At 41.5% G+C, this 20,445-nt stretch overlaps 3 protein-coding genes across 3 annotated transcripts; all 3 read left to right on the forward strand.

The window, feature by feature from the left end:
- Window positions 1–540: 540 nt before the first annotated feature.
- On the forward strand, window positions 541–4,121 carry LOC306734455 (tripartite motif-containing protein 16-like; the record flags this gene model as incomplete). The annotated part of the gene is made up of 7 exons (XM_079215811.1): window positions 541–777; window positions 1,360–1,728; window positions 1,958–2,053; window positions 2,408–2,641; window positions 3,217–3,364; window positions 3,450–3,509; window positions 3,589–4,121. 7 exons carry the CDS (start codon window positions 541–543, stop codon window positions 4,119–4,121), a joined length of 1,677 nt encoding a protein of 558 aa, XP_079071937.1.
- A 1,854-nt stretch (window positions 4,122–5,975) lies between these two features.
- On the forward strand, window positions 5,976–13,432 carry LOC306733945 (leukotriene B4 receptor 1-like). The gene is made up of 5 exons (XM_079215257.1): window positions 5,976–6,042; window positions 8,918–9,475; window positions 10,139–10,339; window positions 10,776–10,816; window positions 11,193–13,432. Exons 2-5 carry the CDS (start codon window positions 8,927–8,929, stop codon window positions 11,494–11,496), a joined length of 1,095 nt encoding a protein of 364 aa, XP_079071383.1. The 5' UTR covers window positions 5,976–6,042; window positions 8,918–8,926; the 3' UTR covers window positions 11,497–13,432.
- A 610-nt stretch (window positions 13,433–14,042) lies between these two features.
- Window positions 14,043–17,196, forward strand: ltb4r (leukotriene B4 receptor; the record flags this gene model as incomplete). The annotated part of the gene is made up of 3 exons (XM_079215812.1): window positions 14,043–14,518; window positions 15,662–15,935; window positions 16,810–17,196. 3 exons carry the CDS (start codon window positions 14,043–14,045, stop codon window positions 17,194–17,196), a joined length of 1,137 nt encoding a protein of 378 aa, XP_079071938.1.
- Window positions 17,197–20,445: the final 3,249 nt, after the last annotated feature.

Genomic DNA, 20,445 nt, shown 5'->3' on the forward strand with positions numbered 1-20,445 from the left:
AAGCTCACAGACTTAAAAGACAATAACACCGTTTCCTGGTAAGTGTGCAGTATTTGTGCGCTTCTTTATTTTTTAGCTTTTTATGACTTGTTTTGGGTGAACAATACCACAGACTTAAACATATCGAAATTGTACAGATAAGATACTTTTTGATAGTTGATATTTGTTAATCATTACCAGAACTACACGTATAATTTGTATTTATGCATTGTCTTGTTGCATAAACTAAACTATGTTGCATTGAATTTAATCAAAATCAATCTTGTAAAAATATTAAAATCGGTACTCCAAGTTATTAATTCATGACAATTAAATTTTCTTTGACTTGACTTTGATGACTGCTCTTATTGTGTAAAATTGACGCCTGTCCCTTTAACACAGTTTCTCTGATGTCAATTAAAGTTGGTGGACATTGAGCCTTGGACCTCACACACTGCTCTCAATAGCCTCACCGCTTCTGGTGTGACTTTTTTTTTCTTTTCCAAGTATTTCAAACGAAATGAAACCCATGTCTTGTCATGAAAGTGTCCAACAGTGAAAATGGCCGGCAAACAACATCAGCAAGGAGTTGAGCTGGACCAGGATCAGTTCTGCTGCTCGGTGTGTCTGGACCTGCTAAAGGAACCAGTCGCCGTTCCCTGTGGACACAGTTACTGCAGACACTGTATTGAAGATTACTGGGACCACGAGGAGGAGAAGGGGCAGTGCAGCTGTCCTCAGTGCAGAGAGACCTTCATCCCGAGGCCGCTTCTGAAGAGGAACACCATGCTGGCTGAGGTGACGGTCAGAGTTATACAACTGATTAGTATTAGATGAAACGGTACTAATATATAATATCAGTGATGGCGGTGATTCTGTTTGATGTGTTTGTTAGTTAGCAGGGCATTTATAAAGTTAACACATTTTACTGAATTGAAGTTAGTTTGTGCGTCAATCCAGGAATATCTTTTCAAGGCACAACCGTGCTACTCCCTACAATAGAAAAAGAACGCCTCTCGATCACCACATGTTGTTATTCCGCTGTGTTTGGGACGTTTCTGGGTGTCAACCTCTATAAAAATATAGTGATTCAGGTGCTATATTGTAAGCATGCATCCAAGAGGAAGCTAGGAAAATGGTGGACTCAATACAAGATGTTAATAAACAGCAAATGTGGCGAGGCAAAGCGCCAAGCAGACAAAGTCTGCTCGAAGTCTGACTCAACAGGTGTGGGCTGTAGGTATAAATATGCATTTGCCTCCCTTTCCGATCTATGATCGGTAGTTTGCTGACGACAATGATTGGTTTATAGAAATATTAAGTATTTTTCCTCCAATAGAAACATGTTAATGTGTGGAGACTCCCTTTCCCACCATGCAGGTGGTGGAGAAGCTGAAGAAGAGCAGCACCCAGCAGCCCTCTCCTCCTCCGGCCTGTGCCGGCCCAGAAGACGTGGTCTGTGACTTCTGCTGTGGGGCCAGACCAGCCAAAGCCACCATGTCTTGCCTGACGTGCTTGGCGTCTTACTGTCCGGCTCACCTCGAGCCTCACCACAAGGTTCCCGTGTTGAAGAAGCACCAGTTGGTCTCGGTGACGATCCCGCTGCAGGAAAAGATGTGCGAGAAGCACAACAAGCTGATGGAGGTCTACTGTCGGACGGACAGGAAGTGCATCTGCCATCTGTGCGTTATAGATGAGCACAAGGGCCACAATACCATTTCTGTTTCACTGCAGAAAGCGGAGACACAGGTAGACTGAAGGGTGTTTTGTTCTAACGTAACACATTGACTTATCTCTCCACAATGTTCCTTTCCAAAGTCCAGGACTCCCAAAGGGCATGAAGCCATAACACATACTCATTAAGTCTTTTAACGTCCATGTTGAGCTCGCACTGACATGAAACGTTCAGCAAATATCTTTTCTTAAACATGAACTGATCCAGTCTCGAAGCAAATAAATCCCACTTCCTTCCTTCCAGAAACGTCTAGTTTCCAGTCAAAAGAAAGTCCAGGCGAGAGTCAAGCAGAGACAGAGGGAGCTGCAGGCGCTGAGCCAAGCTGAGGAGAATGTCAAGGTTTGAAATGAGTTGCATTGATTGATAGATCGAGGATAGATTGTGAAATGCAACTGAGGATGATGTGGACAGGAATATCATGTTTCCTGTGGAGATGATTTAAAAAATAAACTCTACAAGCCAATGAATGGGAATAACAATGTCAAGTTATATTTGGGTATTAGCTGATTAACAATGTTCTCGATGGGGAAGTCCTTTTTATTTTGACCCTTGGGAGATCAAAGGTCAACACCAGCTTGTGAACTGGTGCCTTTTCAGCTGAAGTTTCATTATGTTGTTGAAATAGGTTTGAGCTTGAACAAAAGAATTTTAAAGTCATTTTAAATGTAAAAGAATTCTGATGTGGTCCCACAGAGTTGCGCCCAGACTGCGATGAAGGACTGTGACGAGATCTTTGCCGAGATAATCCACTCCACGGAGAGAAGAGGCGTCGAGGTGAAGCAGCTGATCGGGTATCAGGAGAAGACCGCCGTCGCTCAGGCGAAAGAGATGCGTCTCCAGCTTGAGGAGGAGGTCAGCAAGCTGAAGAGTAGAGATGCTGAACTGGAGCAGCTGCTGCATGATGATGATCACATCCACATGATTCAGGTACCCAACACTTTATTACTGACAGGAGTCACAAATGGGCTAAACACGGAGCCAAAAGAGACATCGCAACAGATATTTTAAACATGAAGTGATCACAGTTCACACAACATAAAAGGTTAAAAAATAAATGGGATATTTCTTTGGACATTTTTTCAAAGACTGATCTTAAATATAAGCAAATGCATTAAAGGAAAACACTCTTTCTCTGAGTCGTGACCCCAATAATTACTCTGAATAAAGCTTTTCTGACTCTATCTGTATTTGCATTTATATTTTTTTAGTATATATTTTTTTTCTTCTTTCAATATTTTTCTTTTAAGTTCATACAAGTTACACATTACCTCAAACAGACACAAAAATATGCATAACAGCATAACAACCAACTATACAAACAATCAGCCAAGGACAGAAAACACAGACATAAATCATCATCCTCTGTATTTAACCTTCAATAACAATTATATTTTAATGAATGTTGTGCACATAGGCCCTCGGGGTCCCTTGGAACCTAAAGTTGCAACATCTTTTTTTAATTTTTTTACTTTCCCTCTGTCTCTTGTCCCTTTTTTCCCCAGTCCGTCTCAACTTCCTGTGACTCTCCAAACGTATCATTCGATGTTGCTCCTCTGCGTTCCTTCAGACATGTGACCGACTGCGTGAGTGAGCTGAGATGTAAATTGGAGACTGTCGTAAAGGACACATGGCCCAGGATCACTGCCACAGGTAACACACAGTTATATATCAATTATAGTTATAATGGTCGGATTCATGCCCAGTCGTGTTTTTTAAAATGTTTTCCTTCTTACAGTCTCTTATGTTGACTTCTCACTACCACCAGCACCAAAAACCAGAGAGGACTTTTTACGCCGTAAGAAATTCAGTTCTTTACTTTTAAATACAATAATCATTAGCAGTGTTAATGCTCACTCACTCGGTTTCCCTGGCAGATTGCTGTCCCCTCACACTGGATAGGAACTCAATCTACGCCTATCTCCACCTGATCGCCGACGACCTCCGGGTGAGGCCTTCGGTCTCCGGGTACTCCGCTCACCCAGACCGGTTTACCAAGTGGCCGCAGGTGCTGTGCAGAGAGGCTTTGTCAGAGCAATGCTACTGGGAGGTGGAGGGGCACGCTCGCACTCTGTCTGCGGCGGTGGCCTACAAAGACATCCACCGCACATCGGACGAGTCACAGTTTGGAAGAGACCACAAGTCCTGGAGTTTCGAGTGCACGGAAAATGGTTTGTTGTTCCGGCACAATAACGTAGAAACCAGGGTGTCGGGCCCTTGCTCCAAAAGGATCGGAGTGTATCTGGATTATAAAGCAGGCACGCTGTGTTTTTATCAAGTCCCTCACCCAATGGTGCTGCTCCACAAAGTCCAGACCACGTTCACCCAGCCTCTCTATGCCGGGATTGGGATGAAATATGAATGGTATGATGTTGGCGTGTTTGCACAGCTGACCAAGTTATGGGAGTAAAAGTTTGTAATCTCAAGTTTTTTTCCCCCTGTTCTGCAACATCGATTTCCTTTGATGGAAAAGTTGTTTCATTTTGACAGTCCTAAGAAAAAAAAGATGTACAATAATATATGGTAAAACAAATTTAAAACAAGTGCATTATTAAAGTGTCAAGTGTATATCAATAGAGAAAAGGAATTGTCCTGAGGATGTAAGTGTCTGAGTCATGGGGTCTGCAGATGGGGAGACAGAAGTGATGCATCATGGTCTTTGGCAGGTTGAACTTCTTCAGCTGCCTCTGCTGAGTTTTCACACTCCACAGCGTCCTTAATTGTATTGCAATACTTTTACAATAAAATCCCCCGGTTGTGATTTTTTTTGTATATTGTACGATTTATCCTGGTGTATTTGCATGCAGCTAACACTCATCTTAATTAAAGGGTCTAGGTGTGAACGTGAGTTTGCACCCAGCCTCTCAAATGATAATGAAATAAAACAAATAATAAAAAAATTGATATTCATGCCAGGGAAAAACAATGAGTTTCACCGCTGCTTGTAGAATATGTAGCTGTGTGTTTATGTTAAATGTTTAAAGTGTTATTCACCCAAATCACTGCATGTTGTCAGAACTACAGCCCTAAAGTTACACTATGACTGTTGCTGTTTTTTTATTGTTTGGGCTATCTCAGATCTCTCTTTCCCTTCATGCCCAGCCCTTTATTTGTACAGCTATTACAATGCGGCCTTTCTCATTTCTCTATTTGCCTTCTTGATCCTTCGGCTTGTGACCCAGAAATCGATCTCAATGCTTCAAGTCTTTTTTTTGGCACGTGTGACAAATAATCTGATCTTGATATTACTTGTGTTTTTATCTTTGAATTTATGGCTCCAATTCAACTGCTCGTGATATTAAGTTTACAAATGCAAACAGCTGCTCACACATTATCAATCAATAAGAACATTCCTCTTGCAGAGGTAACAAAGTGTAAAGGCAGTCTCAGCGAGGCAAGACGACAACAGTGAGGCCCAACAAAAAGCATGACAAACAAAGGTCAGATTTTAACTGATTAACCAGTAAAACCAATCGGTGGGATAAGTACAAACTAAGATATACAATAAATAAATAAAATAAAATAATGACAATTATAAAATAAAGCAGTAAAAAAAAGTTTGTCATTGCAGAAACGCCAGTGTGTAAAAATAGGTTTTAAAAAGTAAAAAATAAGATAATAATAAATAAATAACATTAAATAAAAACAATTATAAAATAAAGCAGTAAAGAAAAGATGACATCACATGAAAGCCAGTCTGTAAAAAATGGTTTTAAAAAGTGCAAACTAAGCTAATAATAAATAAATACAATAACAATTATACAATAAAAACAGATTACATCACATAAAAGCCAGTCTGTAAAAAAAAAGTGTTATAAAAAGTATTTTAAAAAGTGTTTTAAAAGCAATGCAAACTAAAACCTTGCAGTCTGGTTCAGAAATACAAGCTTTCACAAATGTGTGTAACACTGTACTTTTTGTCATGTTGGGTATAGTTTCCAAAACATGAACTTTGATGCAATCTGTGGTTATTGGCCAGAAGGGAAAAGTGGACTAACCCTTTAAGTCGACGCTCACAGATGGAATTCCTGTGATGATGTTGACAGACTGCCAGCGCAGAGACGGGCCCGGTAATGGGGACACACCTTCCCTCTCACTACACTGCGTGTTACAGCAAGCATGACAAATCAATCAGAGAGAGAGAGACAGAGAGAGAGAGAGAGAAAGAAAGAGAGAGAGAGAGAGAGAGGTTGTTGGGGGTCGTGGGCACGCGGGGAGAGGACAGGTTCACAGAGAAAAGGAATAAAACTCAACATCAACACCAGTCAGACTTCTTTCCCAGCTCTCGGTGTCTTCTGTCTTCTGTCGGGATTTACAGTCGATGACTTGAGGTGAGTCCGTCTCTCATTCATGAGCCTGTGTTGGTTTCGGTCAGCAACAGCACTGCTGCTACAAGCGCCAACAACTGGAGTTACTGCTGCTGCTGGAGGAGACACTATAGCAGCTTCTGTTTGTCTTCTGTCGTGATTTTGAGATAGTTTGTTAATTTATGAACAACTTATGTATGTTTTTTCTTCGGAGGCAAAACAGTTTTTAGAAGGTGCATGTGTATGTGAGTCACACATACACACACAAGCACACCTTTTGAGTCAGTCAGGCTTTATAGTCTGTGATATGGTCACTCCAGGGGGCTCTGTTTGTGCAAAATAAATAAAGAACGCCAACTGACTATCTGGATTGTAAGAAAACAAAAAAATAAACGAGCAACAGAAAAGACTCAATACACACAATGACACCACATAGCTGGTAATAGCTGGTTTTGTCTTTTAGAGCTATTGCACAATAAGTCACAGTTTCACCGGCTGCTGCTGCTGCTGCTTTGATGCCACTGTCAATGTGGTTTAACCGGATTTCTGTAAACACTGGCATGTGGTTTCATCTGTTTGTCTCGCTCTTCCTCTAAAGGTTGGAGAAAATGCTTTCATCGCATGGGTATTTCCTTTTAGATCTTGCAGGTGAATCAGTGGTAGAAGAAGACAACTATATCTGAATACCTCATCATTAATCAGCATAACAATTCTATATGTTTCAAGAAAAATCCAAACGTTTACTTTCACTTTTTTTTTTTTCAATCTTTCGGTAAAAAAAAATGGCCACGTTTAATCTTCAGCTCACCACAATTATTATGTAATGGACAGAGGAGTCGACGCAATTAATATTGTTATCCATAACAACAATAATCAGAATAATTATTGTTATTATAATCATTATTCCTTTTGTATTTGCTAATTTAACTATTAATCTCTCAAATTGCCTTTTTTTCTCTTTCACTAAAGCATGTGTCTGCTGTTTTTTTAATGTGGTTTATAAATAATAAAGGAAGTGACAATGAGGAGCTTTAATTTTGTGTTGATTTTGGCCAAAAGTCCCCTTTCGAAAACCTCTCATTTTATTATTGCAACAGGGACCTGACTGCTCCTCTAAGTGTTTCGGTCCTCCCGCGCATCCCTTCCTCCTCTAACGGTTCCAGCAGTAGGGCCTGGGCTCTCCTCCTCCGCTGGACTCTGAGCGGAGGATGAACCAGTGATGTCGTCTGATTTTGTGCAGAATCAAACCCGACGACAAGCATTATCAATAACATTTCTTTAATGATGCTGGCGGTCGTGCTTACTTATGAAGGTCAGACAGTAGATGCCTCAGTATTCATTTGAGACCATAAGTTACAAGTTCCTCACAGTAACTATAACTTTAGACACTATGTTGTTTAGTGTAAAACAAACACAAACAACCTTCAAAAGCACATAAGACAGAAAAAAAGGTGTACTAATAAAAGAAAACTGTTTTTTTCTAGGCTGTACCAAACCCCAACAAATGCTCTGGTTGTCAAGATGCAATCATTCAACCTTAACTGTGTTTGTATCTGTAGTGTAAGTGAGTGGCGTGCACTCGCTCACCACCACCACAGCCAACTGCACACTGATTTACTCTGTAATGATCCATAATTACTGCGGTTGCAAAGAAATACCAAACAGGTTTGGCTAGCAGATGTGGGTGTGAATATGTGATTGTGTACCCTGACGCTGCATAGTTGGAGCGTCAGCCTAAAGGGTGTGCTCTTGGACTAATAGTCAAGATATGTTGAACAAGTGATGACATGTCACATCTGAAGGCCTTTTTCCAGTAACTTGAAATGGCTGTAGTCCATATGTTGCCTGGCAGGAGCCTATAAGATAAATACATGTATCTGTTGCACAAACTGTATAATGTAATAATAATAATAATAACTCAGATTTCTGAGCTGAGCACATTATTCTTCTTATTAAAGATGTGGCTTCCAGTTATTCAGATATTATATATATATATTTTACTTTGCTGGTGTATACATCTTTTAAAGAATGAGACTGGTGACATCAAAAATGTCTCACATATACGAACTTTCATTTTCTAAATTATAACAGCTAATTTAATCAAACAGCTGGGCATTGTAGTTTCTAGAAAACATGGGATTCACTCAAAATAAACTGCAGTGTTTATGCTGAAGCAACAAGGGGTCTATAGTGCAACAGTGTGGCTCACTGCTGTGTTTTTAATAGTTTTTGGACAACAATGGAGCTCTATGGCACAGATAAATAAGATACATCAGACCCTGGAAACCCAGAGAATACTGTTTTTAGTGTTTTCACTGGATTTCATGTTCAAGGGTCACAGGGTACCTGTATTAGGGACAACCATGTTGAATTTGCATTAACGGTTACTATGCTTTTCATTATGCTCCACTCATGTCTAGTCTCGTTGTGCAGGAATTATGAAGCCCTGTTAAAACCTGTTACACTTGCGCCACACTCCCACGCTTCCCTTCAGAAATACATAGTTGTCTTGTCAAACTGAGGCCCTTGGCCAGATAAAACATGCTGTCGGATTCAGAAGTAAGACTTTGTATTAGTCACAAAATATGTCTAATCAAATCAGTTGAAGTAATAATAATTGTGTAATCTAGCACGTTAGTGTGTCGGGTAATGAATGTGGTACTTCTTTGGTAAACTGCCCAGGAAACACTGTCACATATTGATCATTCTTTTTAAAAAGCCCCCCTTTTGTGGTTTGCTTAGTTCGCATTAGTATCATCCGTTGACAGCGATATAGCAGGAGCATGTCTCTTTGAAAACAAGAGTAAAAACAACCCCTGATATTGTTATAATGCAAAAATGAATAAGATGGCATGAGGTTAACCGTAAAGCCCATTCACCAACACTTTCTCTTTGGCAGGTAACCAACATGGACCAGTCTCTCTTCCGGAACAACGCCTCCAATATAACAAATGAGAGCATTGTGAACACCGCGACGGGCACCACGGTGGGCGCCCTCATCCTGAGCCTCGTCTTTCTCTTGGGTTTCCCCGGCAACCTCTTCATCATCTGGAGCATCCTGGCGCGCGCCCGCCGGCATTCCGTCACCACCCTCCTCATCCTCAACCTAGCTATCGCCGACGGCTCTCTGATGGCGCTCACCCCGTTCTTCATCACCTACCTGGTTATGAAAAAGTGGGTGTTTGGGAACGTGATGTGTAAGCTCCTCTTCTACCTTTGTCTGGCCAACATGTACGCGTCCATCCAGCTCATCATGCTCATGAGCATCTACAGGCTGGTGGCGGTGCTGTGGCCGCAGCGCGTCACCATCATCACCGGCCGCAAGACCGTGTTGCGCGTGCTGGCGGTGGTGTGGGTGCTGGTGATGGTTGCCTCCATTCCCGCTATGATCTTCAGAAATCAGAGGCTGCAGGGGACCACCAAGGTGTGCGAAACGGACAATCTGGAACGCAGCAACGTGAGTGAATAAATACCTGATCTTCTTAATATTATCAATAACCAAGGCTGCAATCCTCTAAATGTGTTTGTTGAATAATGGAAATGGTTGGATTGAAGATCATCTGAAGTGTCGTCTAACCAAGGATGAAGAAGTATGGTCGGAGGAAGGTCGATACCCCAGTCTCATGTCTGGAGGCTAAATATTAAGCTGGAGCCATAAGATATTATGAGACATTGTAGATACCAGGTTTTGGCATCGTTGACAATAATAATAATAATACATTATATTTGTATAGCGCTTTAAAAGGTACTCAAAGACACTTTACATGGCAAAAACAAATAATAAAGGCAATACAATACAAACAAGAGAGATTACATAAGAGTAAGAAACAAAACATACACAACTAGCATCACAGGTTAAAAGCAGATTTAAATACATTAGTTTTAAGTGCAGTTTTGTCATTGAAATTTTAAATACTTGTAATAAACTCCATAAATCAACTTATCTTGTCAGCAAAGATTTGAGCTTTGCCGTCTTAAAAGATTTCAATCCCATTGACATCTCTGGATTTTGAAACAATATCCTCTCGCAGCCTTTTTGGGGAAGCCAGCATGTTATTTACTGGAATGCAGAATGTTGGAATATTACATTTTATCGTCGGATCTTATCTCCCATGAACAGGTGGTCCTCCAGTACATGCTGGAGCTCGTGTTGGGGTTTTTGATTCCGTACGTTGTCATCATCGTCAGCTACATCTGCATCTTGCGGCGGCTCCGACGGACCAAGTTCCGCCGTCGCGTTCGTAGCGAGAAGCTTATCCTGGCCATCGTGTTGATCTTCTGCCTCTTTTGGTTGCCCTACCACCTCATCAACATGGTGCAAGTATGTCACACACACTTCTTCGGTCTTTAAATGTACCGTAAAAGTCGTTACAAGCCGCTACTACCTTCGGTGGGTGTCCCCGCTGTAGCAAGCTAGTGCTGTTGCTAGCTCCCCGATGCTGCTAGCTCCCTACTGCTGCTAGCTCCCTGCTGTAGCAAGCTAGCTCTGCTTCTAGTTCCCCGTTGCTGCTGCTATTGCCCTCGTCCCCGCTGCACGAGTCGGGAGTCGAGCTGGGGCTGGTCCTGCTACCGTCGGTGGTTGTCGGGGAGCTAGTGGGGAACTAGCAGCAGCGCTAGCTGGCTACAGCGGGGACACCCACCGAAGGTAGTAGCGGCTTGTAACGCGACTCTTACGGTATTCAATGTGTGTCCAGGTTGAATAGCATCAAGTTTTCACAGTTATTAAACTGATACATGTTTTTCTCCATTGTCCTCAGGTTACATGGGCTTTGTGTCCAGAGGGTCAAGTAAAAGAAGTGTAAGTGATGTCATCATGTTTGCAGAGTATACAGCTGGGCGTTGTTTTAGAGTCCATTTGAGTAATTTGATGTACCACTTGCAATGCAACATTTCGGAGAAAGTGTTTAACTTTTTGAGGGTTAGACAGGAAGATTGACCCCACTCTTGGGTTTGTGCATTAAGCCTGGAGGTGATTAGCTTAGCTTAGCATACTGGGAGCAGGTGGAAACCACTAGCCTTACTTATAATAGAATATTTGTACAATGTCGTATTGCTACTTTTACAAGTAGGTGGTACATTATGCATATCGTCTATGAGCCTTTCGTCTACATTCTGATCCAAATCTTCAGTCACTCGTCTCTAATGAAATGCTCTCCTCACCTCTCCGCCGGCAGGCTGAATAAAATCTGGCACAAGAGCCGAGCCGTCACATCTTCCATAGCCTTCATCAGCAGCTGTGCCAATCCAGTGCTCTACTTCTTCGCCGGAAAGTCGTACATCCAGCGAGAAGGGCTGGCGTTCATGGCTCGCTTGTTCGAGGGCACGGGGCTGGACTCGGCCACCAGGAAGAGCCGACAGAACAGCCAGAATAGCCGCGACAAAGAGAAAGACGCAGACGCCGTTATGCTAAAGGACAAAGATCCAGAATCTGTTACCAACTCGAACTCTAATACCAAACCAGTGAAGAATGGTAAGTAGAGGACATGAGATTCTGCAAGCTGGAAGCTGGTGTTGATCCCCCCAAGAGGGTCAAAATGAGCCACTGAGGCCTTTAAGTCACCGTCCAGTCGCCAACACTTCATCTGGGTTCAACGTGCGCAGCTGGTTACTGCCAATCAAGACAATAATAAAGACATACTGATCCTGGAGCAGCTGGCAGCCGGATGCATCCTAAATTTAGCATTATTAATTTGAGTTGGTGCTTAAAGCACAGCTGTTTATTTGCTGAGATATGAGCCTTGCTCTGCTCTGAACTGTTTCATACGGAGGAAATGTGGAGTATTATCCAGGACCCAGGCGGTGCCTTACGAATCTTTTTTTGCAAGATTTTTTCAATGCAATTTTTGTTAATGCAATGTTTTATTTGTCAAAATGCCTGACGAAAGAAGAAAAAAAAAAGTTCATACCTCAGTGACAAGCACAAATTGAGAGCTTGTGCTCGACGGAGGCACTTGACTTTGTTTGACATTCGCACTGATGTGTTCGCCTCGCATGCTTCTCTCTTCCATCTGTCGGGCTGTTTTAAAGCTGCATGACTCATGTTTTTGGCCACTAGAGGGCAGTGGAGCAAGCTGCCAACACAACGATGACATATGCATTTTAAAGTTGATATGGTGAACGTGTCGGTAACAAACACAGAGCATTGTTAGCATTAATGCTAAGTCGTGTTTCAGGCCACCTGAGTCCAATAGTCTCGAGCCTTGTAGCTCTGTTATAGTCACCTGAGAATATGCGGCTCTTAAGCTGCTAAATGCTTCATTATGTCAGCCGCTTGATGCTGAGACCTTTTTACAGCTGAAAACAGCTGCCTTGTTTGGCTGTGAGGGAATCAAATCATTAGAGTTGTGGACCGTAAAATCAAAACAATGAGCCGAAAGAATAAAATATAAAAATGAGGGACTCCTTGCACAATACACATAGTAATTTGATTTAAAAAAAAAAAAAATGAAGGGAAGCATTTTTTTCCTCAGGAGGTGAGATACGTTTCAAGTGTGTTACGCAATCCTTGTTCTGTGGAAAGAGGAATATGCTGCAAATCTGAAGTCTAGTGCAAGCAAGCAGACAATGAGAGATAAGATTTAACACTCGTGTATCAACACGATCTTGACAGTTTACAGGAATAATCCCCCACTCCTCACTTATTCACCCTTATTACGATCTCTTGTGTGGTTCCTTCCCGCTTCTCCAGAAAATGACACCAGCAGTTTCACAACACTGCGTCGCTCTCACAATCTTCTCGCTAAATGTCTGAGCCATTAAACTGTCATTTTGGTGCAATGTCAACATTTTCCCATAAAATATCATGTAGTATTCAATGCAATGAACTGTTGTAATAAAATAAAATGTGGAGGAGGAGCCGCAGGCGGCGTCGCAACCGAGTGAGCGACAGCCGGCTTCCTGTGGTCACCGGGTTTCCCCGAACACGAACCCTCTTGCTCAATATCTGTGCTTTTCTTCATTAATCTCCACACCCAGTCCTCAAAGCGAAGAGGGAAGCCCGAGAGTCGACAGTAGATCAGAGAAGCTGTAAAATAGATTTTTTTCGGAGTAGAGTTGCTGTTGGCGCCTTAAAAAAGAGATCAGTTGAAGGTCAGTAAGCAAATTAAATTGATTTAAATATTCTAATAACAAAACTTGTGTTTGACAAAAACATTGAAATGTCAGCAGTTCGATTCCTGAATTTGTATATAATGTAAAAATCAAAATTTCATATTCCCTATACTATGTATCTTTTGTTTTGTAACACAATGATTGCAGCTTTCTGTGGAAGGTGTGCCCGACAAGTGGCTATGACAGAGGTTTTAATAACTAACCAGATGTATTCAACGTATACTGGCTGGTTTAAGAAACATGGGGTCTGTTTATTTCAACAAGTTCTGATGAGGACTTAAAAAATAAAATAATAAAAAATGCATCACCTTACATCTTTTTTCTTGGACTTATTGGGGGAAAGAATTTTAAAAATAAAGAAATGAAAACATGCACAAAATGCAATAATTTGAATATAATGAGTCTTTCAGCACACATAAAAGGATATCAGGTGGGTGAAATAGGTAAAAGTACATATTTTTGCTTTGATATGTAATACAAAACATGAATTCAACATATATTTTTGCTCCTTTATAAGACCTTATCATTCTCAGATATATTTGGACAACTAGGGAAAATGTAATGAGGTGATGGATGCAACCTTTTCATCTGAACTTTTCAGAAAGTTTTGATTAGGGCTTTGAACTTAAAAAAAGCAAAAATAAAGTTACAGTTTTTAAACCCTATCTGCGAAGGGGCGAGTCATGACCTTTGACCTCTCGTATGATGTCTGCCTGCAGGTAACCCTGCTTTCTCCCCACATTCCAGAAACATGTTGTTCAGCGATAAACTAATATATTGTGCAATATTTCGCAGCATTGACGCACATGTACACATCAAACACTTTAATACAACATATCCTGTTTCCTGCCTGTTTTGTCCTTGAAAGGTTGTGTCACTTTCACAGTTGGTCAGTTGGTTCAGGGGCTTTCCTGATGGCGTCCAATATCACCACCTCGGCTCAGCCGCCCTCTTCTTCGCTGCCCGTCGGCAACCAGATCGGCATCGCCATCCTGACCCTGGCCTTCGTGCTGGGCTTCCCCGGGAACCTGTTTGTGGCTTGGTCGGTGTACTGCCGGGTGAAGAAGCGCTCGGTGACCTGCTTGTTGGTGCTGAATCTGGCTTCGGCGGACGCCTTCGTGCTGCTCGGCGCTCCGCTTTTCCTGCGCTACCTGGCTGTAAGCCGCTGGGAGTTCGGCTCGGCGGCGTGCAAGCTGGTGCATTACCTGTCCAGCGTGAACATGTACGTGTCCATTTACCTCATCTGCCTGATGAGCATGGACCGCTGGATGGCCGTGACGAGGCCCTTTCTGTCGCAGAGGATGAGAACCAAGCGCACCCTGCTGGGTCTGCTGCTGCTGGTCTGGGTGCTGGCGTTCGTCCTGTCGCTGCCGATGCCTTTCTACCGCAGGTGAGATGAAATGTCCTTCTGGGTGCGATATGTTGAGGGCTTCACGGCTGCTGCAAAGGAGAGGGGAACTGTCAAAAACATAAAGAACAACTTTAAGAATGATTGCCTTTTTTTATTATGTGTTAAAGCCATAATTTCTAGTGTTAATTTAGGAGTCCTTTGGCGATATTTACCGACAATTAAGATATTAAATTTGTAATTGTATTTATTTAAGATAAAATAAGATAAGATTAGATAAGATAAGATAAGACAGCAAGACGCATCAGCACAGAAAAAAATAAATATAATAAATAGTAAATAAAAAGTACACAGTCGAAACATATTATAGTAGACAATACATTTTTATAAGAATAAATATGTATTTTTTCTTACACTGCTGGAGGATATTAGCAAACACAAAAATAAAAAGACTTTAGAAGATGCCAATTAAAATTTTGTTTGAACAATATAATTAATTTAATAAATTTCCTTCATTTTCAAAGCCTGTGTGACACAGTTTAGCAGGCAGACGGGCCATACGTTTATAAACAGCAAAACTATTGGGTGGGGTGCCCATTTAAAACACCACGAACCATCACTATATAAACCACAATTGTAGAAGAACCTTTTGGTGAGCACAAATGAATCCGATGTGAGTCGCTCAAACTCGACAACTAAAAGTGAAAATTCAGATTTGGAGCACATTGAGTTCATAATCGGGCCTCATCTTTCTTTTCTCAAGCTTGTTTTCTAAATCGGAGCTCTTGCAAAAGTGAAAAGTCGCCAACAATTTGGGACAACGGGCTTCAGTAGAACATGCCCAAATCTGTTTTGGTTTTGCCCTCTTCAAGCAAACTGGGAAATAGCCGGACGGAGGCGTGGTCTAACGAGATTACGCTTCACTTCCAGGTCAAATCCAATTGAGGCCTTCTGCTAGGTGGAGTTTGCAAATAAAAAGGATGCAAACTACCAAAATAAAATAACTAATTTGGAAGCTTTGTCTCTCAATTGTCACATATTTTAGTAAATGCTGCCAAAAAACTTATATCTCTGCTTTAAAAAAATCCATAATAATTATATTTTGTCACAGATCTGACTGTATCCAGTACATCTATACTGTCGTATTCACTTTCTATGTGTGTGTTTCTTCCTCCTCTCCTGAAGTATCCTGGATAGGACGACAAACAACATCACTTTGAGCTACTGTATTCCGTACCACTGGAAGAGCGTGGGCCACAAGGTCTTCCAGTACCTGTTTGAGACCATCATGGGCTGCCTCTTGCCTTTCTCCCTCATCAACACCTGCTACTCCTCCGTCTTCTGCCGCCTGCAAAGCGCCAAGTTCCAGCGCAGAGCACAAAGCAGCCGCCTCATCGTGCTGATCATCTGCGCCTTTGCAATATTCTGGCTGCCCTATCACATCGTCAACATCATAGAGGTGATTGTGTTGAGCTTTTTGTTGATGGAAGTTTGACCTACGTGGGTGAAAAAAGGATTAGATGCCAAACCGGTGCAAGTATTCCGATAATGTGATGTTTTTGAGGTGAAATACTTCAATAACAGGACATTAAAACACTAAAGTTAGCTAAATGATTTCCGCATGTTATGCATGTTAACCCTGAACAGTTATGACATTCAGAGTCACATTACTGTCTCTAAACCTATAAAACCCTTTTTTAAATGTCCATTTTGGACAATGAGACTATCAAAGTGATAAATAATGAGATGGGTCGGCCATAACCTTCAATCATGAATCATCACCATCAGTCAAGCAAACTACTTTCCTTCATTTCAGTGCTGCTTACTTGATTTATCAACAATGAAATATATACACTTTCCTTCATCCACTGTACATTTCCAAATAGAGTAACTTTTTACTCAACTGCAGAGGGAACCACGACCTTTATTCAAACCCCTCGAAATCCCCTAATCTTCCGGTTTTATGAATATCATAATTTCAAACCCTGCTTACTGATGATTGCGTAAGTTGTGAAGACAAAATCGACTAAAAACACATGCTGTTCTGATACACAAAAGAATAGAATACAACTAACTGGAATGAAATATATTTACAGCAGCAGAGTGTATTCATTAATTAATTAATGGTCGACCTTTATGGATTGTAGGTACCAATGTACCCAATGAACTAAAGGGGTAAAGTAGAACCGACTGTGAGTAAAAACAGTATTCCTTTAATCTGTATGTCTCAGAACAGGTGATTTCACCAGCCTCAATGTTTTTAGGGACCTTTCTTTGTCCGGGCTGGTTTTGCTGTTTCCTCCCTTCTTCTAACCTCCCTCTCCATCCTCCAGGTGGTGGGTTTGTTGCAGGGCAGCCAATTAGCGCTCACCGCCGCCAAAGCAGCCCGTCCCAACGTCACGGCCTTCGCTTACTTCAGCAGCGCCGTCAACCCCATCCTCTACGTGTTCGCCGGCAGCTCGCACATCCGCCAGGCGGGCCTCAGCTTCATGGGCAAGCTCTTCGAGGCCACCAACTCGGAGAGCCGGACCACGTCCACCTTCACCCGCAGCAGCCGCAGCGGCTCTTCGCCGGACGAGAGCTCCGTCCTTCACACGCTGTCCACCAAACTGGGGAGGACATTCAAAGGCAAGAGCGAGGACCGGAGCGACAGTGTGGCGGGCCACGAGGGCGACGGGCCTGAACTCAAGACTCTGACCGGAGTTCAGCAGAAAGACTAGCGCTTGATTAAGCTCCAAACACAAGATGTCTTCCCTGCTGCACATTTTCTTAATTCATTTATTAGACACAGGCTCATGGTCCCCAGAGGATGAATCATAATGACTTCTATTAAATGAATTAAGCACTTATTTTGTACCCGCATTCATGTTCCGAGGATAAAGCCCAATGGTTTTGGTGATCTTGACTTTTCCCGTAGCGCCACTATGAGGTTGCCATTAGTGGTTTTGAGTGAAATGCCTCAGCAACAATCACATCGATTGGTGTGGAATTTAGTAGACCATAATGTTTAGGACCAAATACCTGCAGCACTATTGACGGCTCAGCTGTGCTTTGTGTCTAGTGATAATTATCGAGCATGCTAACACGCTAACGTAAGATGCTCCTGAGTAGCCTCACAGAGCTGCTAGCATGGTTTGTAGAAGAAAGAAAAAGGTAAAAAAAAAAAATCACCCAGAAAACCTTCTTACTTATGTTTGCTTGTTTTTCTTATCAAAGCAATGTTGGTCCAGCAAAGTACAAAATGAATTGTTTGTATATTTTATATGATTTCTTGTTGTGTCCTTTATGCTTAAAAAACATGTTAATTAATTACATAATAATAATAATGTTGTATATTTCGGTATGTACGTTCTCAAATATATTCTAGATTTGTGGGAATGGCTTTTTTTTTTACATTTCAAAAGCAAACTTAATAAAGCTTTCTTCATATGGAATTCCGGCTGCAATGTATTTTGCACAAGACGTACACGGCTTGCAAAATGAATTGTCCTTTTCACTTTCGCAATGTTCAGCAGCATGAACAGATCATTGCATTAGGAAACATTTCACCAAAGCATCCTTCCCTTCACTCTCACCTGCATCATCTCTGACCACAATTTCACAACCACCGACTCAAACGGACAAGTTGCTCTCAGCTCTCATTGCGCAGCGAGAGTTTCAGGAGCTTTAAGAATCACATGAGCAAAGGATGAGAGGGGGACATTTATTATAGGAAAATGTGATAATATTTGAGGCGTTGTGTATCACATCGAGAGATCCGAACATGTCAACATCCTTTACAGGATGATGATGATGATGATGATGATGATGATAATGATGATGAAATGCTGCAGCAACCAAGAGGTGCTGTTAGAGCCGCTCAATGAGAACGTTACACTTTCCTCACAGAGCAACATTTTACATGTTTATAACACAATTCAATCATAAATATTAACATAAATATGACTCGAGAGGACTCAAAAGAGCTCCCCAAGTTATGAAAATATCAATTTTCATATCCCTATAGCTTGATGCCACACATTAGCGCATCTTTATGTTCTATCATCAACCAATAAACCAGTAACACATATACATGAACCTCTTAAGTAGTGGTTTTTTTCTGTATATTATGCCTTTTTTAATTATTCAAATAGCCCTTGTGGTTGAGGAGATATTCTGTATTTAGTATGGGTATAAAAAACATACAGAATTTTTGAAAAAAAATGTCTGGGGCTTTACTGGGGTTAAAGAGGTGTTAATCACCAATGGGGATTTTTTATTAAAACCCATGGCCCTCTTTTCTGCAGTGACCTTTAAGTGACTCTTAGGCCACTCATGTGTGTGTGTGTGTGTGTGTGTGTGTGTGTGTGTGTGTGTGTGTGTGTGTGTGTGTGTGTGTGTGTGTGTGTGTGTGTGTGCTGATATCAAAGGATGTAAGCTTCCTCAAGCAGAGTCATCTTTACTGGTGCTTCTTGAATAACAGCACCAAGAGGTTTTTTTTTTTCTTCTGGTTTAACTTACTGTCCAGGTAGAACTCAAGATATGTGTAAGACTGCACCATTTCTAGCTGTGCCTCTTAATTATCACTGGGGAGAACGCCTCCTTCTTACTTCTAAAAATCAATAACTAACTATTTGGTCTCTTTCCAACATTTAATACAAAAGAAAATGTATTTTATTTTTTATAGTGAATCCTGTTTTATGAAGGCCTAAAGGACGCCCCTTTAATAGTTTAGAGTTTGAGAGAGTTGTTGGCTTAGTTGTACGTACAATGTTAAAACAACATTTTCATGTAGTGGTGTTTAAGAAAACTACTCGTTTTTATTGATACTTCATTTCATTTTTGTATTCTTACTTCTATGACAAATAGATAAATCACTGAATAGTTTCTCAAACATTGGCCATGATTCGATCAATGAGAGAACACAACATGTCATGAACTGCTGTTTGCCTCATTTCCTTTCTTCTCTGTTTAATCTTCCTCTTTTTCTCGCTATATCTCTCATGGCTGAATTGTTGCTTTACATGATTTGGGAGATCGAACGCTTTATTGCAGTCCAAAAATCACCGCTTTGTGTTATTCCTCTTTCAAGACTTTGCAGTTTTGGAGTTAATACCCAGAAACGGAAGACTTGAAGAGGAACTAAATGGAACAAGGTTGTTTCTAATAGAAAAGAAAATGCAAGAAGATAAAGAGTCCAAGAGCAACCTGACGAGAACGTCTTAAATCAATGGAAAGAATAATAATTAGACTTTGAATTGCAGCCGTTATTGTCTTGACACACACACACACACACACACAGGAAGCTGTTTGTGGACCGTTAAATAGGACATAACTGTTGCGAAAAGCAGAGGACGGGTTGCTGCGGCTCGTGTGACCTCATTGAGCATCGTTTCAGATTGAAGTGGTCGACTCAAGTGTTGGAGAGTCAAAAGGTAAAAAGTGTTTCACATTCTTGGAATTTACACACACACGTCAGTTACATATAGTACAGCATAATATATCAAAGTAAAAGTTTCCCTTAATTGGGGCTCTGCTGCTGTTCACATTTAGGTAGCTTCGACCTCATTTGACATTTCGACCAGCACAGCAAGATTAAGCTCATCAGAATCAATTTAGAAAAATATACAAACCCACTCACACACGATTACCTAAACACCTTCTTAATAAAAGGGGTATTAATGTAAAGTTGGACCCACAAGAGATCTCTGAGAATTGTGGTCAAACTACCCTGACAATCTCTAAAAACACTTGATCCTACATTTCCCACAATGCAACCAATAGCATCCGACCGTCACGTCCTTCCTGCCCACGTCTTTCAATCTCAAAGCCCCTGGTTTGTATGGCAGGGTTTCTGCTGACATCACGATGAGGTCAGAGTCAAGAGGGCCCTCCACGTCCACACAAGACATCATGCAACGTTTACAGGCTGAGGGGGGGCTCCCCATGACGCGTGGACTCAGACTCATCAGTGTCCCTGATGTGGCAAT

The sequence above is a fragment of the Taurulus bubalis genome (genome assembly GCF_910589615.1).
Source record: "Taurulus bubalis genome assembly, chromosome: 3".
In the NCBI taxonomy this organism is placed as follows: Eukaryota; Metazoa; Chordata; class Actinopteri; order Perciformes; family Cottidae; genus Taurulus; species Taurulus bubalis.